This window comes from Terrapene carolina, unplaced genomic scaffold, assembly GCF_002925995.2.
Source record: "Terrapene carolina triunguis isolate 2854851 unplaced genomic scaffold, T_m_triunguis-2.0 Scaffold96, whole genome shotgun sequence".
NCBI lineage: Eukaryota > Metazoa > Chordata > Testudines > Emydidae > Terrapene > Terrapene triunguis.
In genome coordinates, this window is record NW_020664447.1 from 9393626 (window position 1) to 9406060 (window position 12435).

Genomic DNA, 12435 nt, shown 5'->3' on the forward strand with positions numbered 1-12435 from the left:
AGGGTGCTTACCCTGGCGAGCCGCGTGCCGAACGTTGCCGACCCCTGATCTAGACAGAAACCGCCACATCTCTAACTGCAAGCTATTTTTGTGATTGCTAGTATTAATAATGTGAAAACTCAAACATCCTTAACATTGGTGAGCCTAAGAGGAATAACTGGAAATAACAGTGAGTTGTCCTGGGTAAGGGAAAATAAAGGAAGTTGGTTATTGAAACTGAACTAGAAACACAGTGTGAGGCTTGCCAGATGTTTTTCCTTATAGGCATGTTCAAATAATATCACATTTCATACATACTCGAGGTATATAATTGGATTCAGCTATTATCAGAACATTGGCAAAGGGAATAAACCTAACATTTAAAACAATTTGATTACATGGAACATACAGGAAGGATGATAGTGACTGGAAACAGAGCATCAACAATTGATGACATTTTGTTACAGAAACTGGAGTGGCCTTCTACATAGGTTTCGCAGTAGCATGAACAAGCCAGAAGGGCTTGCGAGGTAGCAACACCCCATCCAGGAGAAAACAAAGAACTCTCATAGCCTACACGACCACAGGTTAAAGAGGCACAGGATCTGAGGGTCTGATGACTACTGTGGACTGCTTGGTCCCTGTTGGTGCAGAAGCTGTTACCTATAGTAGGGGCTTGTAGAGAACAGGTGCCATGGTTCTCATTTTCATCTGTGTTTCTACTCAGGACAGCTCCTGGGAACCTCAGGGTTTAGTATGGTACCCACCCTTTCTCCTGAAGAGGCTGTCTCGTCACTTCTGCAGTATTTATGATATTCCATGGGGTCTTTTAGCTCAGATGGCTGCTTTGGATATAATAGGCCAGGCAGGTAGGGACCATACATCTATTTGTGCAAACAGTTAGTGATCATGATAAAATGACCTGAGCTCTGTAAAATGCAAAGTGTTTGGTTTTCAGAGGTTAGTAAAAAACCTCGGTTTCTGGTTTGCCTCAGCAAGGTTTGCACCCACTGCTGCACTGGTCTTAACTTCAGTCTGGGGCAAGAGATGCAGCAAAATGTACTAAGGTATTAGGGAAGCCCCAGCAGGGGTTTTATAGAAAGAGGATGAAGGAGCCACAGCCTCAGCCAGACACTCTAGAATAGCAAGGAGGTGGGGGAGAGAATGACACAAAAGTGGCAACAGTGCACATGAATTGTGAAATTCAAAACCAGGTGCTGGATTTTGGGGCTTGTGACCAAGTATAAATGATTTGAATAAATTATCTACAGCTGGTTTAAAAAGAAATATAAAGTTTCATTTTTCCCTTCATTTCTCTCAAACTTGTTTTAAAAAAGAGTTATCAACCAACAGTCTTTATTCTCAGTGCATCATTATTGATAAATAGGTGTATAATCCCTTTCTTGGACAAAACTTACAAAATTACCTTTATTTCCCAATTTTAAATGTTAAAACCTTAAGAAATGAAGACTGGCCAGTGCATTAGCAGGCCTGGGATCCAGCAGCTGGTCTCTGCCTGGGGATAGTGCTGGATGCTTCAGAGGAAAGGTGTGAAAAATCTCAAGGAGCAATTAGGCAGTAACATACATTAGATATGAAAAGTTACTTTCTAACCTTTGGCAGTTAGTGGGTGGCTTAGGCTGTCAGGCATGATTTTTATCTCAGCTAGTGTAACTTCAGGCCATAGTCCTATAATTCACAAATCCTTATAAACTCTTTGTTGCAAGAATCTGTCCGATGGCAGTGAATGTCACAGACTGATTATGCATTAAGTAACACATGAAAATCCTTCTATTAGTTTTCAGTTTGCTGCTCCCCGCGTCTGTGCATAAGGTATAGATGAGCACCTTTTCAACACCATTCATTGTTTTATATACCTCTTCACTAAATTATTCCTAATTTTTCAATCTCTGGCATGGAAGGACTGCCATGCCACAATCATTGCATTTTAGACCTTCTTCTATATCCTTTTTGAGACGGTGGTGTTGGGCAGAACTGAACATCGTTCAAGATAAGGGTTCACATTGTCCGTATTTTTCCTGTGTGTGTTTTTTTTTTTTTTTTTAATCACCACTGCTCATTGAGCAGACACTGTTACTGAGCTATCCAGACTGATGCCTATGTATTTGAGTTGTTTAAAGAAGTAAGGGGGATCCTCGTGAAGAAAAATATATAGGATAGTAATTATCCAATACCAGTTTAACCCTCATGGTGGGAAGAGATAATATGCACCTTTAATATTATTGAACCAGCATTACTGAAATTATTCCTTGGCACAGTTGTGTAATCACATAGGCACTGCTTTGGATATTTTGAAATCAAATCAAATGAGACAATTCCTTCCACGCGTGAAACATGTCACTTTAACTTAGTTACGTTAATATGCATGCACCCCATGTCTGTACAGGGAATATTTCTATATGGCTATTGCATATCCACAGAGATGTTTTTATTTCAGAGTTAAATGACTCACAATGACTTACTAGTTTTATGCATTAAGGGCTAGCTGGAGTATCAAGGAGCCACTCTCAGCATACATTTGTGAGGAAATATTTATAAAATATATTTCTTGCACCAGCAAGACTAATAAGCAACCCACACTGCAAAAATGAAGACTAATATACACCATTTATATATATATTTTTTTTAAATCAAAACCATGGTTGACTTTCCATTTAGCTCAGACTCCATCACTTTGCAGCCTCGGGTTTTGCTAACAAGGGTGAACATTACATGCTCTTATCTCCTTCTTGTCTTTGCAGCTGGTAAACTGAGTGCTTTTGAACCTCTTCTTTACAGTCATGAAGCGTTCCTGAATTCCACCACCACACAGTTTGGTACATTCTGACCAAGCAGTCCATGGTCTCATCTTACAACCTAAAAATAAAAACATTTATCAATGCTATTTTAGCTAGCTTTTCATCTCTATCTCCCCTGGTGTATGGACACATACACACTCTTAATATTTTATTACTGTAGCACTAAAAGGCTCCAATCAAGTCCAGTCAAGGTCCCATTGTGGTAGGCATTGTACAAAAGACAATCCCTTCCCCCCCAAAATTTTCATCTACCTTTTATAACCTAGATTGTAATTAGCAGGGATGTTGGTATTGGAGTTTTGCTAAAGCTTAGCATAGAAAGAGGTGCTAGCTAAGACATTTATAGCTGGATTTAGGAGCAAATTTTGCAACAGTTCAGATGCAATTGGAGCTGGAGGTTTTCAGTTCAGTCCCATGGAGTTTTTAGTCAGTATTAACTTTTTTGATGGTCTATTGTTTGTATGGAAGGACCTTACTGAGAAAGAACAAGATACTCTTAGAGCTGTACAGACATAACCTGTTTTCTTTTGGGAACGGGTGAAAAAAGCTCTCTAGTTGCAACTTGCTACTGAAGTTCAGATCTGACCTTCAATGCTGAAAGATGAAAGCCAAGAACACAAGCCCACTGTAACTTAGTGAAAGCTTTTTCTAGAATGTAATGCTATTGCAGTCAGGGCCGGCTCCAGTATTTTTGCCGCCCCAAGCGACGGAAAAAGTCGCGACCGGTGGCACTTTGGCGGTAGCTCTAGCACCGCTGCTTCATTCTTCAGTGGCAATTCGGCGGCAGGTCCTTCCCTCCGAGAGGGACTGAGGGACCCGCCGCTAAATTGCCGCATCTGACGCCCCTTTCCGTTGGCCGCCCCAAGCACCTGTTTGCTGTGCTGGTGCCTGGAGCTGGCCCTGATTGCAGTGAAGTGCTGATACTCATAGACTTGTTCCTGTTATGAACAAAGGTCAAGCTGCCATGAGTAGCCTAAGCAATGTGGATAACACATACCTGGATACAGCTCACCATCTACATCTTCCTTGGCATGTTCACTTCTCCTTTTCTCACGGGCTTCTTTCCACCGCCTTTTCTCTAGACCTGGACCTCTCAAACATTTTCTTATTCGGCATTTTTTACGTTGGACAGTTTCTGGGCATGGAGCTCCTCCAAACTGTGGTTCCATTTTAATCATTCTTGTCCTGATCATATGACCTTTCCCACAGGATTTATTGCATTCAGACCACTTGGACCACTCGGTTAATTCACAGTCAATGGCTGTAAAGAAAGAAATACTGGCAATTATAACAACTCTTTGGGACCTAACCAGATGATGTAGAAGAAACATATGGCTTTGCCTAATGAGCTTTCATATCCAAACTACGTGAACATGACAATGCATCCAGGCTTCAGAGTGAGTTTTGCAAGAAAACACATTAAAAATCTCTGTGCAGTCAGGAGGAAATACTTTGCATTAGCTGCCACTGCCTCAACCATCCCGGGAAAGAATGGTGCTAAGAGGTCACCAACTTTAAAAAAAAAAAAAAAAGAATAGTCCTGTTCCTCCTCAAATGCTCTGCTCTGGTGGCAGGAAGTAGGTTTTGACCATCTATTAGTCCATTTTCAATAGTTTTCTCTGGCATTATGCACACCACCCCAACCATCGTATGAGTCAAGATGTTAAATAATGAATACGTTGCACCCATATAGGACCTGCTCTCCAAGAATCTCAAAGCATTTTACTAATAGTAATGCATATTAAGAATAGTCACATGATTTAAGCAAGTATTGTTATCCCCATTTTACAGTTGGGGAAACTGAGGCATAGAGCTTTTTAACTTGAGTTTTTTACAGTCCCAGAACAAATCAGTGAAACAGACAGGACTTGAACTTAGATTTCCTGAATCATAGTTCCACACTGTAGGCACAGAGCCATTCATACCCCAAAAGTCTGCATTCAGGACTTTCCAGTGTTGCTTTAAAAATCAAACTCTCACTGACTGACTAACACTCAAAATGCAGAAATAATCATATTTATTCCAAAGAAGTACTTTTTAAATTATTTAAGAAGCCCTCAGTTACAAAATTGCATCATAAGAATGTGGGTGGAGGGTTATAACCAATGCTGGCTAAAAATGCAGGTAGTTTTATGCAGGGCATTATAACACTTGGCTGGCAAAGAGTACACTAAGAATATTCTATCACATCCATCAGCAAGGGCTTCCCCTCTGCTTTGCTTTTCTTAAGAAGTACAAAGCAGCAATACGAGGGCAGCTGGGGATTCTGTCATGTAGGGGAATTCCCAGGGGGTGTGAGGCCACTGTATGTGGCTCTGCAGCACTTGGTCATAGTCCCCATTGGCCTAGAGATGTGGTTGGAGGAAAAGGCGTTGGACATACGACTCTCTTGTGATTGTGGGCCAATGGAGCAGCCCCTAGGGGGCTATTCTAGGTGGCAGCTCATAAGCTGCTCTAATTACACATACACACCCCAGATCAGGCAAGTAGGAGCATAGTTTTAAGCCACACTGCCCCTGGGTGCTCCACTTGAACCAAACCCAAGGCCCAACATTTTACTTGCTTGCTATTGGAGACTGGATGAAATTATGCATTTGGAAAAAAATCATGGTTTCACTAACTCTTGACCAGCCTGGCATGGAGTTGGGTAGGTTGAACTAATTTCCAAATCCACTATCATCTGAACTATTCATGGACTAAACTGTGTTTTGCGAAAGTCCCCCCACCCACATCTTGTTATTGTCTCTCATGGCCTATGTCATAGTGTCAGTCGAGTTCCTAGTGCTCAGGAGACACCATCATAAAAATCACATCAACAATTGTCAGGAAGTGACAACCTTAGTGGTGGACACAGCAGAGGCCAAGAAGGTCTGGTCCTTCCACCCTTCTAGGTTTAAGATACAGTATAAGGAAGCTGAGGTTGCTGCTTCCCATACTGTCCTTGTTCCAATAAGAAGAGGATTGTGAATGGCTGAATTTTCATTCATACAAAGAGGTCCATGGAGATGCTGTTATATTTCATAACAACAAAGATAAGCAGGGAGAATCCAGTTATATTTCTTTAAAGGGAAGAGTTAGTAAGGAGCTAAGATGTGGCATGAAAAGACAGCAAGGTGCTCATGTTTTAATAAATCTGGCGCTGTGGGAAATACGTATAGTTTGAGTGAAAGGCATTGCACCTGCTAAGTGCCCTCTCAATCTCACATATTAGGTGAGGATACTTTCCCTGGCCTGGATTATCTGTGGAGATGAAGCACACTGGGTATTTTAATAACGAGTTATTGCTCATTTAAGTAGTATATTCTCAAATATGCACATTGTATGCAGGACACACAATATGTATTTGAGTACCAGGATAGTCTGATGTAGTTCATGGAGTAGGAAACAAGAAATCCATAAAGCACACAGAACAGCCCCTTAAATATTCATAGTGCCATTTGGGGAGGCCCTGGGGTTTTTTCCTCTGCCATAGTGGATTATCCTGTGGGGCAGTTTATCTTCACCATGATGGGCCTGTTGTCTCTCCCAGCTGATTGTACCCTTTATAGGTCCTCTTAAACAGCTGTCAGACCTCTCAAAGTCCTTCACGCTGCACATATTCAGCATCTTCCAGATTTCATTTCCCAAGGACTCAGAGAGGAGGAGTTACAGACTCTCTCCCCATTACCCAGATGGGGTTGGACAGCTGTATAGCCGAGGGGCAGGCATATCATCAGGTTCCGAGCAGCACTCAGTGGGTCTGGCACACAACCACCACAGCTCTGTCCAGGCTCCACAGCACAGACTAAGCACAGCACCAGGGGTTGATGCTTAGGCTACATCTACACTATGAGCTAGGTGTGTGATTCCCAGCTTGCGCAGACATCCTAAAAATAGTAGTGTTGTCATGGTAACACGGGCAGCTAAGGCATGGACTAGCCAGGCCGAAAGCAAACCTGCCTGAACCGCATGGGTGCGTACTCAATACGGCTAGCCACCACTTGCTGCTGTCCACACTATCTTTACTGTTCTAGCTCAATGAGTGCTATCATGAGCATATTTACACAGGCTGGGAATCACACCCTCAGCTCATAGTGTAGATATAGCCTTAGTTTGCAGAACATGTGAAATTAGCCTTCCTGTTTCAGACTGGTTCCTACACTTACGGCACTCTGGAAGCATGCACTTTTCCACTTGCTCCAGCTCCTCATTACAGTCTCCAAGCTCAGCTGCAGATTTCAGCATCCTTTGCCGGGTCCTCATCCCCTTCCCACAAGTGACACTGCAGTCACTCCATTCAGACCAAGGGGAGAGCATACAGGGAATGGTATCTAGTGCATGAAAAGAATGATTAGCAAAGATAACAAATCTCCATTATGTTGACAAGTTATTTAAACACAAAACTTTGAAAGAATTAAATGTGAGCATTTGAAGAAGGGACGCAACCCCTATTTTTTGTATTTTGCTGTTAGCTTGCTTTTTGTTTTATTCAAGCTAACTTGATGTTCCTACAAAAGCTCAGATGAAACCCAACATTTTTTTTCAGGTTAACTATTAAAAATGTTTCTCTGCAAACTTTTTTCCACTTTGTTTCTGCAGAGACTCAACGCATGAGAATCAAAATCCTTCAAGAAAGTACTTGTGGGCGCATTTGAAACTAGGAACGTCCTGTGAGAAAGCCTGATCTTGTGAAATTTATAACAGTCTGATTCCAAATCAAAGAACTCATCACAGGCTGGGAATAGTATTTCATTCTACACTTTTTGATTCCTTTACAGCAGGGGTGGGCAAACTTTTTGTCCTGAGGGCTACATCTGTGTATGGAAATTGTATGGCGAGCCATGAATGCTCACAAAATTGGGGGTTGGGGAGAGGGGGGGTAGGGCTCCGGCTGAGGGTGCGGGCTCTGGGGTGAGGCTGGGGATGAGGGGTTGGGGGTGCAGGAGGTTGCTCCAGCCTGGGATGGAGGGGTTTGGAGGGCGGGAGGGGGATCAGGGCTGGGGAAGGGGGTTGGGGCACGGGAGGGGGTCAGGGGTGCTGGCTCCGGGCAGCGCTTACCTCAAGCAGCTCCCAGAAGCAGCGGCATGTCCCCCTTTGGTTCCTACGCGGAGGTGCGGCCAAGCGACTCTGCACGCTGCCCTGTCCGCAGGTGCTGCCCCTGCAGCTCGCATTGGCCGCAGTTCCCAGCCAATGGGAGCTGTAGGGACAGCGCTTGGGGCGGGGGCAGTGTGCGGAGCCCTCTGGCTGCCCTTACGTGTAGGAGCCGGAGGGGGGACATGCTGCTGCTTCCTGGAGCTGCGCGGAGTGGGGCAAGCCGCCAACCCTGCTCCCCAGCTGGACCGCTGGAGTGGGGCAAGCCCTGGACCCTGCTGCCCGGCGGGAGCTCGAGGGCCGGATTAAATCATCTGAAGGTCCAGATGTGGCCCCCAGGCCATAGTTTGCCCATCCCTGCTTTACAGCAACAGTAATTACTTAAGGCAGTGGGTTCCACTATGGAATACTTACGGGAGCCCACAGGTATTTTGCTAATATACATGTGTATAGCATCTGGCAATGATACTGTGATATTCTGAAAGCATTGCTTTGAAAAAGTAATACGGCCATAGCAGTGAATAATTTTTCTGGAACTGATATGTCATCCTTTGGGTGGAAGTGGTACCAATGCATGTTCTCTTGAGGCAGGGAATCTGGTGCAGGGAAAAGTTGGGAATGTTTCCTGTTAGACACATTCTTTGATGTGCTCAAACAAAGTGTCATGAGAGTTGTCATACTTCTGTCCATGGCAGGTGGCTCGTAGACACTTACGGCACTCTGGCATCATGCATTTCTCCACCTCGGTAGTTTCCGTATTGCACATGGATCCATCAGCTGGAGTCATCTTAATCATTCTATGTCGCTTTTTCATTCCCATTCCACAGCTAGCGCTGCATTCATTCCACTCTGCCCATTCTGTCACAAGGCAACTACTAGGAGCTATTTATAATGTAAAGAGAAAAAAATCACTATCTAAGAAATGGTTCATTTAGTGCTTTTGTTACTGATTGGATTTTGCAAGGCTAAATGAAATACTTACAACATTCCTCATTTACAATACATTTCTCAGTTTCTTCAGTAGGTACTTTGCACATCGAGCCGTCGTCAGGAAATTGTTTCACATATCTCTCTCTAGATCGCATTCCCATTCCACAAGAAACAGTACAGGGGGACCATGTAATCCATTCAGACATCATGCAAGTGGAACCATCTAAAATACAGAGGAGAATTTCAATTACCTACATTGAGATTGCCACACCTTTGCCCAATAAATCTCATCTACCAAGAGGTATCTACCCCCCCTCACTCTTTTCAGACTTCCATGCTTCTGTTTATCCACTCTATATCCTGTCTCATTCTGCCTTTCCCTTCATTCCTCACTTCACTCCTTCCTTCTTGCTGCTCCTCCTTAACCTTCAAACATACACTCAAACAGCCTACTGAATTGCAATAGTGAACGCAGAGGACCGCATTTTCTAAGGTGACTCCATAATTTTCCACATGGGTGTTCACAGTTTTGAACACACAAACACTTATGCATGCACTTTTCTTCAACCATCATCACTTACACCTAGAGATGGGACCATGCAGCTCTAATAGAAGGTTGGGCCTCCAAGTTAAAATGCCCTCCCTCCTCCCCCATTTTATCCCCTCCACTCTTTCCTGTTTTGTTACCTTCATCACTACAGCCTGGGCCCATACATGGCTGAAAATCCTGGGTATCGGGACAAGGCACACTGAGGTCCAGCTGGGCTTTAAGCATTCTCTGCCTCATCCTCTTGCCCTTATCACAAGTGGAGGAGCTGCAGGCTGACCATGGGGACCAGTTTGAGTAAATGCAAGTCTCAGGGGTGTCATCTAAAATCAATAAAAAGCAGAACATGTCAACAATGAGTTAGTCTCCATTTATGCCTCTTCACTTGGTTGGTGATTGCATGAGATGTTTAACATGATTGGTTCCTTGCTTGCTAATGAAGCATTTCACTGTTTTAAGTTTCACTCAGCTGGCACCTTTGTGTGATGCAGCTCGGAATTCTTCCTTGTGTTAGGATATTAAGAAGTTTGTTTTAATTCCTCCCAGATAGTCACCTGTACTGTACATTTCTAACAGATCGCACAACTGCTGCCAAACTTCTGTGGGCACCACGGTAGTTCTGTGCAGGTTGCCAGGCCAAAGAGGCGCAACATAAAGAATGGAAAACTGCATCACTGTGACTTTCAGTGGGACTTGTGCTTTTAAGTCACTTAAGTGCTTTTGAAAACCCCACTATTGTCATCAGTTCTTCAGGCATTCAAGTAAGAAATGATGCTGAGTGAGTTGTTTTTGTATATTTAATAGTCTACTAATAATGACATAAAGGCAGGAAATATACAGAAGCAGCACTGGAGGATGAAACAAAAAACTCACATAGCAGAACGTAATTAAAAAGTACCTTCTTCTTTCTCTTCTGGAACAAGATCTGCTACAATGTCATCTACATTATCAGGGATGATATTGCATTGCTCTCCCTGCAGAGAAAGAGTGGTAAAGATTTAAATTAGGAAGGTAATGGGAATAAACCAATAGGTGCTGGCGGGATGTAAAACCAGTTGCTAGAAGCTACACAGTAACACAAGCAGGGTTTGTGCTCCAGTACCTCAACAGTTGTAAAGCTACAGATTTGCAGTTATTCACGCTTGTATGCAGGGGGCCAGCACAAATCCTATAACTCACTCAATTCCAGTAGGGCTTAAATGCTGCATACACATTGTGCTGGCCTGTTTCATAGTGGGGAATTTCACCTCTAGAGAATTTAAAATATAGGCAAGAAATAGCAACAGGCTACATAGGTTGGGATTTCCAAAAGCGTATGTATACATCTAAGGAAAACCACCTAAAACACTGATATGCAAAGAGAATGGGAAACCTGGATAGAAAAAATGCTCAGAGAAACCTAGGTGTGAGAGTAGAGAGCAAACTAAAATGCCTGCAATTTCATACAGTGGCAGAAACAATGTGGTTTGGGACTGCATATTCAGAGGCCTTACATCACAAAGAAGGATACTAATGGCACCTCTGAGTACACTGGTGGTGGGGTTATGTATAGAATGCAGTATACAGTGAGCTTAATAAATTGGGAGGAATTTGGAACAACATCAGTGATTAAAGGTCTGCAGATATGCTTTTGAGGGAAAATAAAAAGGGTCTATGCCCAAACCTTACTTAAGGACCTGCAGGTTTGAATCAGTGCTGATGTGGTTCTAAATTACAATGAAGACAGGAATATATAACCATCTGCAAATACTCGTGGTCTAAAAAGCAGAAAGCGGAGACATATTTAGGAGGATCCCCTATGCAATAACAGAGACAAATAAGATGAAACTAAGCCAAAAGAAGAGTACCTTGATTATCAAGAAGCATTTCTTAACACAGGGATCCATAAGACCATGGAATAAGCCCCCAAGAGAAGTATTGGAAAGTCCATCACTTGAATCATTTAAAAGTTGGCTGGGCAAAGAACTGGAGAACATACTGTAAGGTTCCATTCTGCATTGGCAAGGGACTAGATTATATGACTAACCACATTAGGTTTTTCATCTCTAATCTCCATGCTTCTATGAAAAAGAAGTACTAAAATATGCAGCGCTGGACGTTTCGATCAGCAGGAGGAACAGTAGATTAAAAGGGTTTCAACAGTTTAAAAAATCCATAAAATATATTTAAATTGTATTATTTCATTTTTACTGCTGTCTTTTAGAATTTTATATTGCTACCTTTCGTGCAATTCTCTCAATGACAACTCTGGCCACCACTGCTATAGACCCTCCTTCTGGATCATAAAAGGGACTCTGAGGGTGATCAAGGCTCGTTAGTGGTCTTATCTTCTCTTGAGGAATTGTAGGCTTGTTGGGTGACTGCAATCAGAAAGAAACAGATACAAATATGGATTAAAAAGGAATAAAAACACATGTATTTTGAATAATAGAAGTCAACACAGTGTGATTCATACACAAAAATTAGAGCTGCTTCTGAAATGTTCAATAGGAAAATGCCCCTTTCAACAGAATGCATTCTCCCATGGCAACGAACATCCATTATGCAGTATTTCTGTAAATCTGTGGAACTGGAACTTAATAATTCTGTTCATAGTATGTGAAGTACAGTAGCATCCAGGTTACCCTACAGAGCTGTGTTGGCTCTGCTGCAGTAACCGGAGAAAAAGCAGTAAACACTTATTTTTGTCTTTGATGTAAGGCAGTTATTGCTCTGAATATATATAGGGAGCAGATCTCAAATGAGACCATAATGTTTTTATTTGTAGTCACTTTTCCATATGGAACTTCCCTTTACGTGTCACAAAGAAAGAGAGAGAAAAGAGGAGAGAATGCATCTGTGGATGGAGAGGGACAAAACCAAAGTCATCCATAGTGAAACCTCCCTCATGTCAGTGGCTTTACACCAGAGATGAATTTGTCACAGCATGTTTAAAATTACAAGTAAGAAACAAAGAACTCAATATTATTTCTTCAGCATATTTCAAAGCTTTGACTTGTTTTTAAGTTCTGTGATCCATAAATGACCCTCAGTAATTAGTTCTTTAAAATAGTAGTGGCCAGACTGAGAACCAGAACTTGACTGGAAATC

General features: G+C 42.6%; 1 protein-coding gene across 1 annotated transcript in view; it reads right to left on the minus strand.

Moving 5' to 3' along the window:
* Positions 1-31: 31 nt before the first annotated feature.
* The window catches only part of SPON1 (spondin 1), a 329711-nt gene continuing 317307 nt past the window's right edge, over positions 32-12435 (minus strand). Inside the window, exons 9-16 of the mRNA XM_026651452.2 lie at positions 11565-11705; positions 10244-10319; positions 9486-9668; positions 8851-9021; positions 8583-8750; positions 6944-7108; positions 3796-4059; positions 32-2856 (exon numbers count right to left, since the gene is read on the minus strand). Of these exons, the coding sequence (XP_026507237.1) occupies positions 2693-2856; positions 3796-4059; positions 6944-7108; positions 8583-8750; positions 8851-9021; positions 9486-9668; positions 10244-10319; positions 11565-11705 (1332 nt within the window). The 3' untranslated portion in view covers positions 32-2692. The remainder of the gene's footprint in view (positions 2857-3795; positions 4060-6943; positions 7109-8582; positions 8751-8850; positions 9022-9485; positions 9669-10243; positions 10320-11564; positions 11706-12435) is intronic.